The following is a 21,894-nucleotide window of genomic DNA, read 5'->3' as shown; positions in this document are numbered from 1 at the left end:
CCAGCAATTAGAAAAAAGATCAGTATTTCTAGAAAATCCACGTACCAGTTGAAAGAACCGAAAATAAGAGAACGGCAACAGGAGTCCCGTGCTTGTTCATCTTCTTGCCCAAATTCTTTGGAAGGGCGAATTATGAAAAAAAAAATGGTGAAGTGACACGTGACACAAGGCAAGGCTGTATGATCTCTGGCCCATTCAGTATGCGGGATTTTTTTTTTTCCCCAACACCAACCAGTCAGTTTCCACTAGTCTTTGATGAAATTCTAATAAAAAGTTGGGAGAAGTCAATTCTTCTGCTTCTTGGTGTTCACTTAGAGTGGCCACTGCTTCCTTTCTCATCTTGTTTCTCTCCCATCCTGTGTTTCTTTCCCCTGCGGGAGAAGAAAGGAAATACCCTCCAAATTGTCCACCCTTCCACTGTGAAAAACTAAAAGATATTGTACAATATTTGAAGTCTAGATGAAGCATTTCAAATCCAGTCAAATTAAACACCCATGGAGAGAAAGATTTTGGAATCATTGAAGGTGACTTATTAATGTCATTCTGAGTTACTCTTCACGCAGCATGCCTTCATAGGTCCTTCTTCTCTCGGCTCCTTGTTCTTCAACAATGTCCATCCAAATGGGTCTACACTACTTGTTCTATGTTGGGATCAGTATCCTCATTTGCACCTTTGTAGTGGAGTCATATGCACCAGTTGTCCACAAGTGTGAAGCATGCAAGCGTAAGAACTGTTGGAGGGCCCAAACTTAAGCTACCCGTTTTATATCTATGGTACGGGAACAGGCTTCTGTGGCTACCAGGCTTTGGAATATTTTTGTGAAGAAAATAAGCCTCTCTTTGCAACATCCAGAAGGCAGTATGATCAAACAGTGGAGAGTATGGACTACATAGAGTTACTGAAGAATGGATTTAGTCTTGAATGGACTGGTATCAACTGCGTTGAGTGCCAACTAAGCATTGGTCGTTGTGGGTCCGATGAAAATAATGATGCAGTATGTTTTTGCCCTGATCGACCTCATACCAAACATTGCAATGACGGCGAGGCAAAGAATGACTAACTGCCCTTTCTAACTTTTATTTTTTGTTTGGTTCTTTTGCTAAATTTTTGCAAATTATGCACTCTACGAAATGAGAACAGGAAGGTTCCTTCATTCCTTCCAGACTGGTTTGGTTTTAGTTCTCATGTCTTATGGCTTATTTTAACCCTTTCATTGTTATGGGGTAATAAGCAAGCCGACCAACCTGACGTTGGACCGTATACTATCTTTGAGCTTTATTTTTATCCACAGAAAAGGGAGGTGCGAATCCCTGAAACTAAGGAAAAGCCTTAGCCAGAGTGTCAAAACATATGAAGACTAGAATTCCTCTCACACGCACCTACCCTTGCCCCAGGAAAGGGTTCCTTGATATCGAGGGACTACGAAAGTACCCATTAATCTATGACCTATCATGTTTTATCTTTTCCCTTTACCCCGTCTTCTACTTTTGCTCCACAAGACCCCACTGTTTTTATGTCCTGATTTTGAGCATTAAGAACCGCAGCAAGTCAATTCTTTCTAAGCGATGAAGAAGGCGAGTTGGAAACTCCCATTGTGGATTGGGGTGTCTATTTGTTGGCCAATGGAAAATGATGGCCTATTTCACATGGGCTACTAAAGACTCTTGGCCCACCCGTAGAAAGTCTCTTTCCCAAGACTCTCGGCCCACCATGTTGCCGTCGGTATGGTGCCAGTGCTTTTGTTGTTGAATTGGGGATTTCGCATGGGATTTGTTTCTTTTCTTGTTCTATTTATTCTCCCTCATTTTGTGCATCTTTCTTCTGCTGAAAAAGAATGGAAACACCTTTCAAATTGTTCATTGTTCATTGTTCAAATGTGGAAAACTAGGTTGGCTTCGCTTTCCCTTAAACAATGAAACAAATCCAGAATGCGGATTGCGCACAGTAGTAAATTGCACTGAAGAGACTCCGCAGATCCAACTGGAAAGGGGAGGAAGACATTTTGAGGTGAAAAACATCCAGGGTGGTACCATAATAATTCAAGATGACCAGCTTCAATAGAACTTGAAACATGGCGTATGTGACTTCATCGACAACTTAACTTCTTCCCCTTCTCCTTCTGTTTTTTTCACACCAGTACCCACCCCAACCGTACTAACCCTGTTCAAATGCCACCGTAGTCACAGTATTGATCTTATTACAGAGTATAATTATACCAGTTGTCAAGACTACATTATCCACTATAATCATTCAAATCATATTCCTCCAACTCCACCTCCACCTGGCTGTTCAATTATTCAGTATCCGGTAAACATGACTATTCTAGGAATCGCTAACCTGTTTCCCCTGTTGACTTCTGATATCACTCTAGAAGTGCATGTGTTCCCACACTGTTGGAATTGTCTCCGTAGAGGAGGCCAATGCCAAGATGATGAAAAGGGAAAATTCCAGTGTCATGCACATGTAAAAGGTGCACAACACATTAACAATCTCTTCTCTTTTCTCTTCCTTTCCTTTATTCTTGTTTTTTTTTTTCCCCTCTTTTTTTCTTTTGCATAGACACTGAAGGTAGCCCCAGGATTAGGTAATATACTTCTTTACCAAGATGCTTGTGGATAAAAATATTTGTTTTCTGCATGTGTCTAAACACCAACATAATCTGTTGCACTTTTTGGCATTTGAAATTAGTTTATTTGTTACGCTAGTGGAAGCTTTCACCGTAAACATTATTATATTAAAAACATAACGATAAAACAATTACACATGTACTCGAGGTTTCAACCATACCAACGTATGAAGACTAGAATTCCCCTCACAAGCACCTACCCTTGCCCCAGGAAAGGGTCCCTGATATCGAGAGGGACTATCAAAGTACCCATTAATTTACGACCTATCATGTTTTCTCTTTTCCCTTTACCCCGTCTCCTACTTTTGCTCCACAAGACCAATATTTTTTAGGGACAATTGTGTTTGGGACATAGTTGGATCAAAAAATTAAGTTTTGATCCATATAAGTTTACTATTTAAATCCAAGACCTAGAGAAAACGTGAAAATTAAGAAGAAAAATATGAATTTTTTATCTTTCCAAAAATAACATTTATTGACTATGAAAAAAGAGAGTAAAAAAACATTAATTCAAATTTTATTCCTTTTGCAAACCTCGATAAAATTTAATATAATTTACTGATTTGAAAAAAAAACATCCTTTTCCAAATAAAAATAAAAATAAATTATTATTATTTAAAAATCAAACATCTTTGAAAAATATATATTTTAAAAATTGTGTATATAAAAATAACTAAAAATATGACAAATTTATTTTTTTTAAATAATAAATTTTTATAATAATTTTTTTAAAGTTAGTTTTTTTAAAAATAATAAAATTTCAGAATAATTATTAAAAAAAAATTAAGATAAACAAGTTTCTCAGACATTTTGATAGAAAATAGTTTTGAACGGTATATTGGTCTCTTCATATTTTATATCATTTTTATTAATTATATAATTTTTATAGGTCAAATTTTAATTTTTGAGTTCAATTGGGTTCAAAATATAATTGTCTTTTTTTTTTTTTATTTTATGTCCTCGTGACTTTGTTAAATACTGTCAGTGATTTTGAACATTAACCGTTGTACGAAGTCAAGTCTTTCTAAGCAATGGAGACGGAAACTCCTTTCACATGGGCTAGCAGAGACTCTTGGCCATCCCGTAGAAAGTCTCTTTCCCAAGTATTCTTGTATCTTATTTCCAAGTCAACTGCCGTGCTAAGCAGATAAAAGAGAGAAAACATTGTTTAAATAAAGGGAGAGGAGGATTACCTTGTTTCTGTCGGTATGGTGCCAATGCTTTTGTTGTTGAATTGGGGATTTCGCATGGGTTCTGTTTCTTTTCTAGTTCTATTTCTTCTCTCTCACTCTGTGCTTCTTTCTTCTGCTGAAGAAGAAAGGAAACACCCTCCAACTTGTCCACCCTTTGACTGTGAAAAACTGGGCCGGCTTCACTTTCCCTTCAAAAATGAAACAAACTCAGAATGCGGATTGTGCACAATAGTACGATGTACTGAAGAGCTTCCACGGATCCAACTGGAAAGGGGCGGAAGATATTTTGGGGTGAAAAACATCTCTCAGGCTGATACCATAGTTATTCAAGATGAGCGGCTTCAAGAGCACTTGCAACACGGCATATGTGAATTCATTGATAACTTAACTCGTTTCCGTTCTCCTTCTGTTTCTTTCAAACCAGTACCCCCTCTAGCCGAACTAACCCTGTTCAAATGCCACCGTAGTCTCAATATTGATCTTACTACAGATCATACTTATACCGGTTGTCAAGACTACTTTATCCACTATAGTCATCCAAATCATACTTCCCTTCTTCCACCTCTACCTCATAATCAACCAAACCATACTCCCACTCTTCCAGCTCCACCTCCACTGGACTGTTCTATTATTCAGTATCCAATAAACATGAGTTTAGGAATGGACAACCTGGTTGCCCTGTTGACTTCTGATATCACTCTTGAAGTGCATCTGTCCCGCGAATGTCTGAAGTGTCACTTTAGTGGAGGCCAGTGCCGAGATGACGAGGGAAAATTCCGGTGTGCACATACAGGTGCACAACATATATAACAATCTCTTTTCTTATTCCTTTCCTCTGTTCTTTTTCATTTTTTTTTCCTTTTTTTTTTTCGTCGTTTGCATTTACATAACCTGCTGCTAGGTATGTAGCATGAATTCCTCTCTTCTAACTGTAGGGCTCTGGTATGAGAAAATTGATGTTTGTGCAATGTAATATATATTAGATTTGCAGAAGCAGGTTTTGACTCTTCTTTTTATGAGTGTACTCTTTAACGTTTTGGAGAATACGATATGATGTAGATTAATACAATGTTTACTGTTTAAACTAATATTGTTGCTATTTGTTACTTGTCTTGCAGGGAATGACAAGACACTGAAGCTAGCCCTAGGATTTGGTAATATACTTCTTTAGCAAGATTCTCGTGGATAAAAATATTTGTTCTCTGCATGTGTTTGAACACCAATTGAATCCAATTAATTCATAATCTATTGCACTTTTTAGCATTTGAAATGAGTTTATCTGTTATAAATGTAAGGAAAAATTTCTTTTATTGGGGCTTTTGGTAATGATCGAATTTCAATTTCTCACCATCTTCTTTGTGGGTTAACAATACAAAATCGATTTCCACTAAGATCTTTAAACATGACCTTGTTAACATCCAATTCTTCTATGTATATGTTTCCATATGTCCTTAGTAGAAAACTCTCTTAGCATTAATGTAGTTGGCATTAAGTTTAACTATTGTCTTTTTGCCCACTATAGGTATCAGTGTCGGAAGCATTACCATCTTAATAATTTGTTTATTTATCATATGGCAGCGCCATAACTTGGTGTTCGGAAAAATAACAAGTTTTCGACCCTATGAAACTAGGGCTTTCTCAAGTGGTTTGTGAAACTTTAATATAAGACCACCTAAGAAAGAGATTTCTAAGATTCTGTTTGGTTCTAAAGAAGTGTTAAGGAAAGCAAAAAGAAAATATTAAGGAAAATGATTTTCTTACATTTGATTTATAAAAGAATATAAAAATAAATTAAATATAATTAAAATTATTTAAAATTTTACGTTTTTTAAATTAGTTAATCTTTATATAAAAAAAGAATGAGAAGTGAAACAAGTTTAAAGAAACATGGAAAAATAATTTATTAATATTAAATTCTTATTTTCTTCTTTATTTTCATTCACTTGCATTTTCCCTCAATTTTTTCAAGAACCAAACATGTCTCATCCTATATGTGTAGCATAACGATGTTCTCTTTCTTGTGCAATAGTAATAGTCCATAATATCTTAATTAAATATCATGGTTATTTGTGTACCATGTGACCTTATATGCCCTTTCTCTGATTACAGCCATCTCAATTACTGGAATCGGAATCCCGTTAGCACTAGCTTTCTACTTCAGCAAAAAATTCAGATCAATCTTCAAGGAGAAGCAAACAGGGAATCATCTAAATGTAGAGACCTTTTTAAGAAACCACGAATCCCTAGCTCCAAAGAGATATCGTTATTCAGAAGTTCAAAAAATGACAAGCTCATTCAAAGATAGAGTAGGGGAAGGAGGATATGGTGCAGTGTACAAAGGAAAGCTCCTCAACGGTGATCTAGTGGCTGTGAAGGTCTTGAGTGAAACAAAAGGCAATGGAGAAGAATTTATCAATGAGATTGCAAGCATTAGTAGGACTTCCCATGTCAACATCGTGAGTCTCCTAGGCTTCTGCTTTCAAGGTTCAAAAAGAGCTCTAATTTATGAGTTCATGCCTAATGGGTCTCTAAAGAAGTTCATATATGACAAAAATTCTTCAATGACATATCACAAATGAGGGTGGGAAACATTGTACAATATTGTCATTGGCATAGCTCGAGGCCTAGAGTACTTACACCGAGGTTGTAACACACGAATTTTACATTTGGACATAAAGCCTCATAACATTCTTTTAAATCAGGATTTTTGCCCAAAAATCTCTGATTTTGGTCTTTCAAAGCTATGTACTCGAAAAGAGAGCATCATTTCCATGTCAGGTGCAAGAGGAACTGTCGGATATATTGCTCCTGAGGTATTCTGTAGGAATTTTGGAGATGTCTCCCCCAAGTCCGATGTTTACAGCTATGGAATGATGGTTTTAGAAATGGTTGGTGGAAGAAAGAATATTGATGATGGAATTAACCATACCAGTGAAATATATTTTCCTCATTGGATATACAAGCGCCTTGAATTAGATGAAGAACTTGGATTGCAGGGGTTTATGAATGAGGAGGAAAGAACGAGTGCAAGGAAGATGATAATAGTGAGCTTGTGGTGCATACAAACCAACCCCTCAAATCGGCCACCAATGAATGGAGTGGTAGATATGTTGGAAGGAAGCCTTGAATCATTGCAAATCCCACCAAAGCCTTTCTTGTATTCTCCTCCAAGATCACTGAGGGATTTATCGACTGCCTCTGTATCATGAAGTTGCTCATCTGTAATGTATATACATGTATGTCCTTTTTTTTTTCCTGCTAGTTTATTTCAATTTATTCCAGATTTGAAGTTTTGAATGATGGATAACTAATGCTCTTTCAAGTCTAGACATTTTTACTACACGCCGTTTCAAATTGTTAGTTGATGATAATCAAATTCCTCTATAAGTTAATTTTGTGGATCATTTGAAAATCACTTCTTATTGACTAACAAATCCTTGCCCTCTCAAACAAAATTCTGACTCTACCACTACTTGCCTAATTCACTCTAAGGTTAAGGTATTGTTTGCTTGGAATACTATTTATAACTAGATTGGATAACAAGCCTTATGATATAGTTTATTTTGTTTATATAAAGACAAACTACCTTGGTATAATTTAGCATGTGGAAACTCCAATCAGAATTTTGGATATATTCTCTCAAAGTTATTTTAGAGATTTTATATCCAATGTTAAAATAATTTTGTTTTGATTTTGGATAAATCCCCATTGTTAATATAACTTTTTTTCCTTCATTTGTTTTAATTTAGTACGAGTCTGATGTTTATGACGGTAGAATAGTGATTTAGAAATTAAAATAACTAAAGGAAAAAAGATTATGTTAACATTGGAGTTTGTCTTATTAGGGAAGTAATTCTCATCAACTATTATAATTCTAGTTTGTAATCTTAGTATGTGTGAGGCAGTTTGTCAGGGGATGCAAGTAGGAAACTCCTCAGAAGACTTGGGTCAAAAAGTTCATTATTTCATTAGATAGCCTATTTAATGCTCATTTTTCAAGTCCAATTCAATTATGATTTTGTAAAGCAATTCTTTCTAAGAATCAGTCTTAGTCAATAGGGATGCAAGTAGGAAACTCCTCCCAAGACTTGGGTCAAAAAGTTCATTATTTCATTAGGTAACCTATTTAATGCTCATTTACCAAGTCCAATTCAATTATGATTTTGTAAAGCAATTCTTTCTAAGAATCAGTCTTAGTCACTAGGGATGCAAGTAGGAAACTCCTCCCAAGACTTGGGTCAAAAAGTTCATTATTTCATTAGGTAACCTATTTAATGCTCATTTACCAAGTCCAATTCAATTATGATTTTGTAAAGCAATTCTTTCTAAAAATCAGTCTTATTTTTTTATTTAATATTATATTTCATTTCTTCTTATCACATTTCTTCTTTTAAGAGGTACATTGTCCATGACCCTATGATTTTTGGATCCAACCTTAGCTCTCTCAAATCTAAAAATCAAGAAGTTTCCAATGAGAGTGACATAAATCTTTTACGACATACAACCATCATTATTTTAGTGACTTGTTCCTAAATTATAGATTGACATTGATACATTTCAACAAAAACAAAATTATATTTGAATTTTGAATTTTTAAAAATAATTTTTTATTCTCAAAAATTATATTCAATTGACTTAATAAAGATAGTTTTATGATTTTTTTTATTATTTTCTTTCTTTTACAATTTTATAACTGCGTGTTTGATTTTTAAATATGTTTGCTTGACTTAATAAAATCAGTTTTATAAAATGTTATTTTTATTGTTTTCATTTTTTTTTTTACAATTTTATAATTGTATATTTGATTTTTTTTTTAACATAAAAAAATAGAGATATCTTGCTAAGAAACCATGGATCTCTTGCTCCAAAGCAAGGTATATAATTATTTTGATGTTAAAAGAATGACCAAATGATTTAAAGATAAACTCATGGAAGGAGGATATGGTGGTATTTATGAAGGAAAGTTGCTTGATGGATAGAACGACAGTAGTGAAAGGTCTTGAGTGATACAAAAGATAATGGAGAAGAATTTATCAATGAGATTGCAAGTATTGGTAGGACTTCCCATGTCAATATATAGTAACTTATTGGCTTTTGCATCGAGTGACGAAGACAAGTTTTGATATATATGAATTCATCCCTAATAGATCTCTAGAGAAGATCATATATGCATGATGGAAATCATTCATAAACAAATGATCGATTGGGATGGGTAACCTTGTATAATATTGCTATCAACATGGCTTGAGGACTAGAGTACTTAACAGTACTTGTCATTTGCCCTTATGATGCCAAGCTAGGCAAAACCAATAAAGAAAAAAACTCTCATCACCTAGGAAAAGGAGAGAGGGATTTGAAGAGAGCTGCCAACAACTCAACCATATCTTCCAAATACAATTTTGATTTTATTTTTATTGTCCTAAGACAAAAAGCCTGATAACATTCTTTTTAGTGAAGATTTTTGCCTAAAGATTTCAGATTTTAGGCTTGTGAAACTATGTACCAGAAAAAAGAGTATCACATCCAAGTTGGTGCAAGAGGAACTGCTGGATATATTGCTCCTGAGGTATTTTGTAGAGGTTTTGACCCTGATAGAGAAATTGGAGATGATGCTTTGGAAGTGTATACCATGGTAAGGTGATGGACAACTGTGATTCTGTTAATACTTCACCTAATCACTAGGAAAATGCTTAGCAAAAAGAAAAAAAAAAAAAAAAAAGACTTAAACGACAAATTTGGCACCCTTTTAAAGAGGCTATTCTTTGATCTTAGTCAAATAGGACAACTGTGAGATGGGCAAGAGGTTGCTGTCAAGCGCCTATACGAGAACAATTACAGGCGGGTTGAACAGTACATGAATGAAGTTCAAATCCTCACTCGTTAGCGCCACCGGAATCTTGTCTCCTTTTACGGCTGCACCTCACGCCACAGCCGCGAACTCCTTCTGGTTTACGAATTTATTCCCAATGGCACAGTCGCTGATCATCTCCATGGGGATCGAGCAAATTCAGGCTTACTCACATGGCCTATCCGATTGAGTATTGCCATAGAAACTGCCACTGCATTATGTTATCTCCATGCTTCTGATGTTGTACACCGGGACGTGAAAACTGACAACATTCTCCTGGACAATAGTTTCTGTGTTGAAGTCGCAGATTTCGGGCTTTCACGACTCTTCCCCACCGATGTTACCCATCTCTCAACCGCTCCACAAGGGACTCCCGCCTATGTTGATCCAGAATATCACCAATGTTACCAGCTTACAGATAAGAGCGATGTTTACAGCTTTGGGGTTGTCCTTATTGAACTCATATCATCACTGCCTGCTGTAGACATTAGTAGGCACAGGCATGAGATCAATTTGTCTAACTATGCTATAAACAAGATACCAAAATGCGCATTTCACGAACTGATAGACCCGCATCTTGGATTCAATTCAGATCTTGCGGTTAATAGGATGACTACTCTGGTGGCAGAATTAGCCTTTCGCTGTCTGCAATCTGATAAGGAAATGAGGCCTTCCATGGATGAAGTTTTGGAGATTTTGAAGGAAATTGAGAGTGACAAGCATGAATTGGAGAACATGGACACAGCAGCGGACAGTGTTGGATCCTCCATGCGTAAGCCGCCATCACCTTCACCAGATTGTGATGAAGTGGGGTTGTTGAAAAGTACGTGTCCAGCTGATGCCATCACCAGATACTGTGACCGCTCAATGGCCCAGTAGGTCTACTACACCAAGCGCCAGTGCTTAACGTTTCCATTGTATTTTGCTTATTTTTCAAAGGAGATGCTAAAAATATGTGAAACATGTAACCAGATGTAAATGAAAGGGTTAATGTTCTTTCTCATCTTCCTATCTTTGTTTTGTTGTCCATGTAGCAGAGATGAATCTCAGATTCATTGTCTATTGGATTTAAGGTCTGAGGGGAATATACCAAGTTAAAGAAGCTGCCATTGATATGCCCAGTTTTGATTTTGCTAGTTTTGGTCTCTCTTGTGATTGTGATTAGAATACGTGATCATTGATCTAGTTATATAATTAAAAAAATTAGTTTTTACACCCTTTCTTATAACTTAGATGATGTTTGGATATGATATTTTTTTTTACTTAAAATAATAATAACAATATTTTTTATATAAATATAGTGATACTTATCTTACAAGTTAAAGTACTAAGAAATTTATATTACCTTCAATTTTAAAAATAATTTTTAACAACACAAAATATTTAAATTTATATGTTTTTAAAATATATAAATGATATGAAGTGAAACAACAATAAGAATATAATCACGACTTTAAAGTTCATGTATATGGTTTAGAAGAGTCTAAACATATATAGTACTAGAAACTTCTTTCCCATCAAGTGTGAGATATCATAATCATCCCTTTTGCAAATATGACATTGCATTATGTCTCATAAGATTGCGGAATCAAACAACTAGATACCCTTTTGGGTTTAGAGTGGATTAATCTATGTGAGAGGGAACAAGTTGTTACAAATGGTATTAAAGTTTATTCATAACCTCAGTGTGGGAGTTTGCTCAGTCATGCAAAGAATATCTATTTGTTTGACCCCACAATTTTGTGGGATACGATGAGGACGTTATGTCTAAAGGAAGGTAATTGTAATATCTCACATTAGTTAGGAAAAAAAGTTTCTATCAATATATATATATATAAATTCCTCTTAACCATGTTGACACACTTTAAAACTATGAGACCTCATTGGACTTAGAATATACAAGATTTATGTGAGAGAGAATTAATCATTACACATACTTTCATGGATGGCTCTACTAACTGTACTATATCATTCAAAGGTCTGCCTCTAAGTTAACAACCTCGATCCACCTTGACTATGTAGTTGTCTTTGACCTTTATTGTTTTGCCTCTTCCATGATGAAAAAGTTGTAAGTAGTGTACTAGTATTTATCACTAGATATATTGGGCACCTGTTGATGCTACTTCCACAAATATTTGTCATTTATTCTCTAGTGTCTTGATCATTACTCCCACCTTGAGGGAGTTTCCTGGTTAAAGATATCCAACATGTGTTTTCTATTGTTCTTTCTATATCGCTCGAGGTGCTGAGGGCCTTTTTTGGGAATAATCTCACACCTAATATGAACTATACCATAGAAAAGATTTGTCTATGGGTATGAACTTTTCATTTTTATCCTTATCATTACCCTCACTCTCTCTCGACCAGGGATTTGTGAAGCATTGAGTATGAATAATTAGAATTGTTAAAACAAATACCCTAATTTAAAAATATTATAAAATGTAGAAAATAGTTTTCAACTAGTACAACATTGGAAACAATTACCTTAAACCTTATGGTCAATTTAATGACAAACTATGACTCAAAATTTTATACTAGTTGTGAAGCTCATGTGGATATTTTAATACCCTATACACACTAAAATAAAACTAAGCATTCCAAGGCTAAAACATATTCTTATGCATAAGGAAGTATTATATGCAATCTTATCATACGATTCCCTACTTGAGAAACACAACCGATCTACTAAACTATTTAATTGTTAGGGAGATATTGTGGACTCGAGTTTACAATTGAATTTTGTTAATTAGATACTGTTAATTGAAAGATTGTCTTAATCTCACTATCAAATATAAGTTGTCTTACTCATAAGAAAATAAAAAAAAAAATAGAAATTAGTAAATTTTGAACATAAATTAATGATTGTCCCAATAAAATAATTTGAAGAAAGTGATTTAGTAACACAGTTATTGAATACCAAACTTCTAATAAAAATCTTGAAAATTATTCTGCATTTGTATTGGTATATGCTTACCATGCTCAAGGTGACATGAGATAATGGTCATAGGGACCAAGGTGATGATTCTATCCGATAATGTAATATTTAGAAAGAAAATGTGATTTGGAATGTAAAGAGTCCAGGACAATGATAAGAATAAAATATGAGTAAGAGGATTTGGTTGAAATCTAGAAACGACCTCTTTAATTTTAAGTGTTAATAATTAAATTTAAAAAAATTAAATTGTGGACCCGCATTTTTCATATGCACCCCCACTCGACCGACGAGACTTGCTTTTACTGGTGAAAAATTTAGTTTTGGAAAAAAGTCGAAGTTGCCACTTATTTTATTTTATTTTAAAAGGAAAAATAAAACAAGAAAGAAAACCCTAAAGAAATGACTCCATAGTTTTGAAAACGCATGTCTTTGAAAAACCTGAGGTTGGGTTTGGGGATTAGGTTACCTATTGGAAAGGTACCTCTAAGAGGTAGAACCCTTCTAAGCCCTAAAGAAGTCTCTACTGACTAAGTTGAGGGGAATGTGACAATTAATTGGTTGATTGAGGGTACCTAGGTAGACTAAGGTGATTTCCAAAAAATAACATGCTAAATAAGAAAATCAATTACAAATCAGAAAGAAAATTTAGGGTGCGTACCTGGACTATTTTTTATGCGCTATCACAAGATACCAAAGTTAGTTCAAATAATATATCATCCAACATGCACTTTATCATAAATAATTGAACAATGAAACAAATATCAAGACAGCCAAGCACTATCAATCATAAGCATAGTTCACAATGACAAGCATATTCACTAAATTTAGAAGGTGGGTGTTAGGAGGCATACCTGGATAACATAGATAACTTATAATGCGCTTCCACAAGACATGAGGAGTTAGATAATAATAAAATAAAGAAATTATAGCATGCTTGTTATCTAATTAGCATAGAAAAAATTATCAAAGTATACGAAAACATCATTTATCACACACATCTTGTATACAATTCCTAAAAAATAAATATAAATATGATTACAACAAGTAGCAAAGGTGGCAGCAAAAATAAGTTTTGAAAAGATTTTCTTATGTAGGGGTTTCACCAATTCCCCAATTGATATACACGAATCTAGCCTAGAATTATCTCATTTGTTTGGGACCACAAGCTTGAATTCGTGTTCTACTTAAAACCAAAATTTTTATTGAAAATTGGGGAAGATGCGAACCGATCAAAACATGGTTGCATATTATTTAAGAAAATGAGATTTTGATTCTAAGAACTCTAAATGAATTATTTTTAAAATAGAAATTTTAAAGGGGTCTTTTGATAAAAGTGTTTTGTTTTAAAATAAAAGAAAATATTTTTTTTTTAAAAAAAAACAGAAGAATATAGGAAACAAAATACCAAACAAAACAAAAGAAAATGAAATCACAAAGTAAATTTTTTTTTTAGTAATTAACAAAAATGATAAAGGTGAGGGTAGAGGCCAATTTTCACGATTTTCCAATGGCCTCTTAGAAATGGAATTTGACAAAGGATGACCAAAGTGATAAACCAAAACCTTTTAGATCTTACAGGCACTAGAATTTTAATAACATTTAAACTTAAGATAAAATCAATCAAACGCTAATATTATTTGACCTTTAAAACAAAACCAACAACACATATCAACTAATATTGATGATTTTGAGTCATAAATCTAATCGACTAAACTAATCAATTAAATAAAAGAAAACAAACACATAAACTAAATAAAATTAGTCAAAAACTAAAATTAACTATTTTTAAACACGAAATGATAACATGGGGATAAATTAAACTAATTGACTACAATTCTAAAGCATAAAATTAATAGAAAATTGAAAATAACAATCTTAAAACATGAACCAAATAGTACGAGACCAATCAAACTGTGAAACCAAGGTTTGGTTAATCTTGATTTTGATGATAACAAAACAAGGTTTAGAACTAATGATCATTGTTCAAGTGTGATTAGGCAATACGATTTCCAAAGTGGCAATCACAAAGACAAATCAAGTTAAAGAGAAATCATGAAGAAGAAGACCACCTCAAAGAGAAGTGTTTTTCAAGACCAAAGCTTCATAAGATCTCTTTGTAAGGTTGTTGGTGCACTAGGACTTTCATGCATTTCATTATTTATTTATGCACCAAAATCATCTAAGAGTAATATTGTTTTAAATATCTTTAGAATTGGATGATTTCATGTTTTCAACTAAAACCTTGTGTTAAATGATTTTCAAACTTGTGTTAAAAGGTTTTAAGTTGAAAAAGGTTGGGTGTTGAGCCAAAAAATGGCTCAGCCGGTTCAACCGGTTAAGAAACCGATCAACCGGTTGTGGTCGTCCGATCGAGGACCGGTCGAGGAAGGCCAAAAAGTTTATCTCTCTCCCAGTGGCCTTCTCTTCCCGGTCGAGGTCCGGTTGAGGCTAACGGTCACCTGCCAAGCATGTAATGCTAACGGCTAGTCAACCGGTCGACTCTTAACTCGACCGGTCGAACCCCCAAATGGCTAGTTTGGCTTTTCTCTTCTATAAAAAGGCTCCAATCTTCATTGTTCAAAAAAGCTTAACCTTCCCAAATCTTTCTTGAATATATTTGAGCCTTGGAAGAGTATTTTTGAGTGCACCATTATTCCAAAACTTACATATCTTTAGTGCACCATTCAATCCTAGTTTTTCTTGTATCATTTGAGCTTAAAGTTCTTGTGCTAAGATTTTTGAGAGATCATTCATTTGTAAATCTTTGAGAGGAAGTTTCTCAAGTGTGGGGTATCACTTGAGGGGTTGTTCAAGAGTGAGATATCTCTTGAGAAGTGTAAAGGGTGCTTGGAGCCAAAAGTCCATGAGGGTGAATTGGAACCATAATCCAATTGTATTGCTTGAAGGCTTGGTTTGGAAGCCTTAGATTAGTGGAACCTCAAGCTCGGGATTGAAGCTAGAGGAGAGTGGATGTAGGCCGGGTTGTGCTGAACCACTATAAACTCTTGTGTTTGCATTCTATCTTCCCTACTCCTTAATTTATATGCAATTGTCTATATATTTCTTATTATATACTTGCATATAATTGTCTCTTGCATTCACTTGTTTAAATTTGTTAAAAGAGACCATCACCCTATTCACCCCCCCTCTAGGGTGATTACCATAGGTTGAATTAGCCTAAAATTCCTAACGCAAACTAATCAAAATTCTAAAAAACTATCAACTAAAACAGGATCAATCAAAACTAGAGTCAAGAAAAAAATTTCAAACATGAATATATCAACGCAAAATGAAATAAATTAACCAACTTAAATTCTAAAACTTATAAACTAAAAATGATGAATCATGAATTAAAATTAACAAACTTAGGATACGAAAGTAGTAACATGGAATCAATTGAACTAATAAACTAGAATTTTAATAACATCTAAACTAAAAGATGAATTGAAACTAAACTAAATGAAATTATGAATTTCCCAACTAAGAATGAAGCAAAGCTAATACTAATCAAAATTCTAAATTTTAAACTATCATCAAGAATTATCCAAACACTTAAAAATTCTAACTTTTCCATTATCATCAAGAATTGTCCAAACCAATACTTATGAATTCTAATTTGTCAAACTAAAAATAATAAATTGTAACTAAATTAAACAAAAATCATAATTTTCAAACTAGAATAATGAATCAATAATAATTAATTTATTTAGTTAAAAAAATTAAAATTTAACATCTAAACTAAACATGAATTTACGATAAAATAAAAATTTTAAATACATAGGCTAAATGGGAATAATTTAAAACTAAATTTAACAAATTGACATCATGAATATATTGATATTGGAAATAATTATACTAAATAGATAAAATTCTAAAACAATTATGAATTGAATTGAATATTTCATTAATCAAAATTAAAATGAGAAGAATTAATTTACCTTTTTCAAAATGCGTGGGCCACTTTCCACCAAAAGTGATAGTAGGATTTTATTTTTATTTAAAAAAAAAAAAAATCAATTTCAAGGGTGCATAGTGTGGTGGCTGCCCATGCACTGCAAGTCCTCAAAGTGTTGCACGTTAATGGAGAGAAATTCCCTTTGACAGCATGCACACTTGTGCTCTTGGAGATAAAGCTGTGAAAATCCCCAGAGTGGTGGAAGCCTCTCCCTTAAAATGCCGGTGTGGTTGTGGTGTTCAGGTGGCGAGATTGACAAGTTGGTGCGGATCTCCAATGGTAGTAGGGTGTTTCCGGATATGCACGGGTACGACACAAGGTGTTGCGATAGCACGGGCAGTGGAGGATCACGCTTCAAAACCCGATCTGTAGCTGTCTGGACGGAAGACTCTCCCCTTACTTGAACTAGAATCACCCTCTCATAACCAGCGTGCATCTATCACTCCTTCCATGCTTGAGTCATCTCACGTAACGGACTGGCGAAGATCCAAACGCATAAGACACAAAGTGGGATCTCTCCCGATGATAGTGTTCCACTGGTAAAGGCACAAACGATCGATGAATTTCGATCATTTCAGAAAAAGAAGTCTGCACCAACTCCTCCCATTCAAGGGTCTAAAGGAAGCTTTGCCACTATTTCAGATGAAGAACGATAGCAACCGTAGCTCCGATCAATCAGTGCGTTTTTGGCGTCTCCGATGAGAGAAACTGGGCCCAAAATCGTCTCCAAAAACTCAGCTTTATTTCCTCCCCTCTTCTTTCCCGTTTCCCCATACTTTCATCTGGATCTCTGAATGGTGCGGCTGCACCTTCTCCACTTCCAGAATCCTCTTCGTCTGATCCATTTTTCTTCATTCCGAATGCAAATATTTCCTCCATTTCCTCAATCGGTGTGGTCGCCTCCTATTTTTCAATGCAATTTTTCCAGCTCTTCACTGATGCGACTGTCCAAACCCCTCCTCCCCTCCATTTGGTGCATCCTCTCTTCCTTTTGATGCGTGCTTTTTCAATGTTTCCTTTCGTGCTGCTGCCAATCTCTTCCCTTTAATGATGCTCGACTCAACTTTTTTCTCTTTGGTGTTGCCCCCTACTTCCTTTTTGGATGCGTGTTTTGTCAACGTTTCCTTACGTGCGACTGCCAATCTCTTCCCTCTAATAGTGTCGCTTCTCCCTGTTTTAGACCACCATTTTTCTTTTTTCTTTTTTCTTTTTTCTTTTTCTTTTTTTCTTTCTTTCTTGAACAGCGCTTCACTCCCTTCCTTATATGGATGCATGGTGGAGACTTTTTCCTTGCACGTGCTATGAGAATCCCCTCCTAGATTGTAGCCGTGCGAATTTTCATATATTATTGAAATTCTTCCTTCAAAGTCAATCTCAATCTGTGTGCATCTGTCTCTCCAATATCTGTCATATTTATTCTTTTGAGCCCAAAAATGGTATGAATATCCTCATCCCCCGATATGGAGCACGTGGAATCCTATGCAAAAAAAATAATAAAAAATTAAGAATAAAAAAAAACTAAGGTTTAAAATATAAAAAAATATATATGTAACTAAGAATTAAAAATCCAAAATATGTAATTTTAAACAAAATTAAAAATATAGATCACATGCATATCTAAAATGAATTATCGACTCAAGCAATTCTCTATCAAAATAAATTAATAAATAGATAAATAAAAATGAGATGAATATGATTATTAAACTCATGCAATTTTCTAAAAAAATATAAAAATAAATGAATAAAACTAATAAATAGAGAAAAATAAAATAAAAACAAAAACAAAATCAAGCACATGCAAGCCATACGAGCCATGCAAACCATGCATCCATGCAAAAATGATCTAAAATGTGACTTAGGTAAGCTCAGGTAAGCCTAAGTGGGCCTAAGGTGGTGCCTAATGGGACAAGTGTACCTAAATGAGCATAGGGTGCCTAAGTGGGCCTAAGGTGGTGTCTAATGGGCCATGTGTATCTAAATGGGTCTAGGGTGCCTAAGTGGGCCTAAGGTGGTGCCCAATGGCCATGTGTATCTAAATGGGCTTAAGATGCCTAAGTGGGCCTAAGGTGATGCCTAATGGGCCAAGTGTATCTAAATGGGTCTAAGGTACCTAAGTGGGCTGAAGGTGATGCCTAATGGGCCAAGTGTGTCTAAATGGGCCTAGGGTGCCTAAGTGGGCCTAGGGTGGTGCCTAATGGGCCAAGTGTGCCTAAATAGGCCTAAGTCGGCCTAAAGTGATGCATAATGGGCCAAGTGTATCTAAATGGGCCGAAGGTGCCTAAGTGGGCCTAGGGTGGTGCCTAAAGGGCCAAGTGTGCCTAAATGGGCCTAATGTCACAAGATGCTTCAAATGAGCCTCCCCCTAGGTTTATATAGAGCCTAGGAAGCTTCTGGAGACTCTTGGAGCCATCTACACTAAGCCATTGGTGGAAAGAGTGTGGAAAGTTCTAGAGATGCCTAGAGATGTCCACACATCTCTACACCATGGTGGAAGGCATGAGAGGAGTCCAAGGCTTTCTAAAGAATCCTAGGAATCTCTTGTATATTCTTGTACATAGGATTGTACATAGAATTGTGTAGGGTATTCTAGAATCTTCTTGATTTGTAAGGAACCCTCCAAGGTTTTAGAGAGTTCCATTGGTGCCTATAAATAGGAGGGAGCCTCATTTGGCTAAGGCACCACCCTAAGACCACCCAAACCACTTCCTAACCAAGCAAGTGAGTTTCCAAGCATTGTAAAGCTTCCTTCAAAAGCAATAAAGCTTCCATTTTTTAGGAGTCGCCTACTACGCCTTCTAAAATTTCCAAGTCGTGAGCATCTTAGCCTAACAAGCTAAGCATTGGGGAGTAAGACCGACTTAGCAAGATTAAGTATCTTGACTTGTCTAAGTACCGCACGAGCTTAGGAAAAAAGTAAGTCCGTGACAAGTGGTATCAGAGCGCGGCTACGAAGAGGCGTAGTAAAGGAAGCATGTCGGGCTCTAACGTGGAGGAGACTAGCAAGCAAATCCATGGGAGGGAGATCGAGCCTACTGCACGAGGCAGTGGCAGGAAGGATAAGTCTCATGATGTCGTTGCCAACATAGAGGCAAGATTAGCCAAGGTGGAGCTAGCCATGGCAGACACTCGGGAAGGGGTAGACTTGATCGAGCAAGGCATGGAGAAGGGCTTAGAGGATCTAAGGAAGCAGATCCAAGACCTTCGTGAGGGGGTGCTAGGCTCACAAGTTCGACCGGTGTCACACAAGGAATTTGTGTCCTTCCAAGAAAAGATCTTGAGCATGCTTGCTAGCATGGAGTCAAGGATAGAGGCCTTGGTCACTCGAATGGAGTCCCAAGACCAGGAGGTTAGGCAGGAGTTGGCCATCTACAAGGCTACTGTGTTGGTATGCGTCATGGCCACACATGAGACATCTAGGGTTGAGGTGCCGAAGCCACAAGGCTTCAGTGGTAAGCGGGATGCCAAGGAGTTGGACAACTTCTTATGGTATATGGAGCGATACTTCGAGGTTATCGCATTGACCGATGAGATGACTAAGGTAAGGCTGCAACCCTCTACCTTACTGACACAACTACTCTATGGTGGTGTCAAAGGTTTGCCGATATGGAGAAAAACATTTGCACCATATAGACGTGGGAAGACTTCAAGAGGGAGATCAAGAGGTAGTTCTATCTTGAGGACGTGGCTTACTTGGCTAGGAAAAACATGAGGCGCCTCAAGCATATAGGCTCGATATGAGACTATGTTCAGGAGTTCTCTTCACTCATGCTTGAGATTCTTAACATGACTAAGGAGGAGTTTATATTCAACTTCATGGATAACCTGTAAGAGTGGGCTGAGCAGAAATTAAGGCGCCGAGGTATTCAAGACTTAGCCACTGCTATTGCAGTAATAGAGTCTTTAACGGACTACAAAATGGGATACTCCTCCAAATTTGAGTCTTTGGAGGATAGCCATGCCACGGATGGGGAAGACGAGGTTTCAAGGGACCACAATGCTCCTAAAATAAGATCAAGCAAGACGCCTAACATCCGAGAAGGAATGAGTAAGGCGGAAAGGAAGGAGTTTATGCCTGAAATCAAATGCTTCCTGTGTGACGGTCCACATTGGGCACGGGATTATCTAAAGAGGAAGGCGCTCAGTGCCATGATAGAAGAGATGGAATAGGAATGTAAAACACATATGAGCTCGATGCAGCTGCTAGGTGCCTTCCAAGTCAACCCAAAGCCTAGTACGCCTAAAACCTCCTTACTATCAAGGGTGCAAGTAAATGAGGAAAAAGGGGAGTGGGCTGAGGTAGCCCGTACACACATTGAAAATGTCACCAAGGGAAAGGTGAACTCGATGGGTAAGAGGAAGCAACACTCCAAGCATCGGAAATACAAAGATTTACGTCCATCAGCAGAGGCCTCACAAGAGAAAGAAGTGAAAAATATCCTGATTGAATGGGTCATTAGGAGACAAGGGGTTCTTCCTATGATAGAGTATCTAATCCGATGGAAAGGACTGCCTAAGAGGCAAGCAAGTTGGGAACATGCGGATTCCTTGAGAAGGTTCTGAAAACACATCGAGAGGTTTCAAGAAGAAGCAACGATAGGGACGTCGACGACATAAGTGGGAAAGAGTGTCACAAGATGCTTCAAATGAGTCTCCCCCTAAGTTTATATAGAGCCCAAGAAGCTTCTGGAGACTCTTTGAGCCATCTACACTAAACCATTAGTGGGAAGAGAGTGGAAGGTTCTAGAGATGCCTAGATATGTCCACACATCTCTACACTATGGTGGAAGGCATGAGAGGAGTCCAGGGCTTTCTAGAGAACCCTAGGAATCTCTTGTATATTCTTGTACATAGGATTGTACATAGAATTGTGTAGGGTATTCTAAAATCTTCTTGATTTGTAAGGAACCCTCCAAGATTCCAGAGAATTCCACTGGTGCCTATAAATAGGAGGGGGCCTCATTTGGCTAAGACACCACCCCAAGACCACCCAAACCACTTCCTAACTAAGCAAGTGAGCTTCCAAGCATTGTAAAGTTTCCTTCGAAAGCAATAAAGCTTCCATTCTTTAGGAGTCGCCTACTACACGTTCTAAAATTTCCAAGTCGCGAGCATCTTAGCCTAACAAGCTAAGCATTGGGGAGTAAGGCTGACTTAGCAAAATCAAGCATCTTGACTTGTCTAAGTGTAGCACGAGCTTAGGAAAAGACTAAGTCCATGACACTAAGATGCCTAAGTGGGCCTAAGGTGATGCCTAATGGGCCAAGTGTATCTAAATGGTCTGAAGGTGCTTAAGTGGGCCTAGGGTAGTGCCTAATGGGCCAAGTGTATCTAAATGG

The 21,894-nt window shown here is 36.3% G+C and overlaps 1 protein-coding gene and 1 pseudogene across 1 annotated transcript; both read left to right on the top strand.

Annotated features, from left to right (window-relative positions):
* Positions 1-3,814: 3,814 nt before the first annotated feature.
* Positions 3,815-7,081, top strand: LOC117917460 (annotated as a pseudogene).
* Positions 7,082-9,317: 2,236 nt separating this feature from the next.
* Positions 9,318-10,777, top strand: LOC117914669 (LEAF RUST 10 DISEASE-RESISTANCE LOCUS RECEPTOR-LIKE PROTEIN KINASE-like 1.1). The gene is given in 3 exon segments (XM_034830102.1): positions 9,318-9,452; positions 9,705-10,496; positions 10,498-10,777. Coding segments are annotated over 3 exon segments (1,005 nt in total). The 3' UTR covers positions 10,576-10,777.
* Positions 10,778-21,894: the final 11,117 nt, after the last annotated feature.

Source organism: Vitis riparia, chromosome 1 (assembly GCF_004353265.1).
Source record: "Vitis riparia cultivar Riparia Gloire de Montpellier isolate 1030 chromosome 1, EGFV_Vit.rip_1.0, whole genome shotgun sequence".
Lineage (NCBI taxonomy): Eukaryota > Viridiplantae > Streptophyta > Magnoliopsida > Vitales > Vitaceae > Vitis > Vitis riparia.
This window is presented reverse-complemented; position numbering and strand designations above follow the sequence as displayed.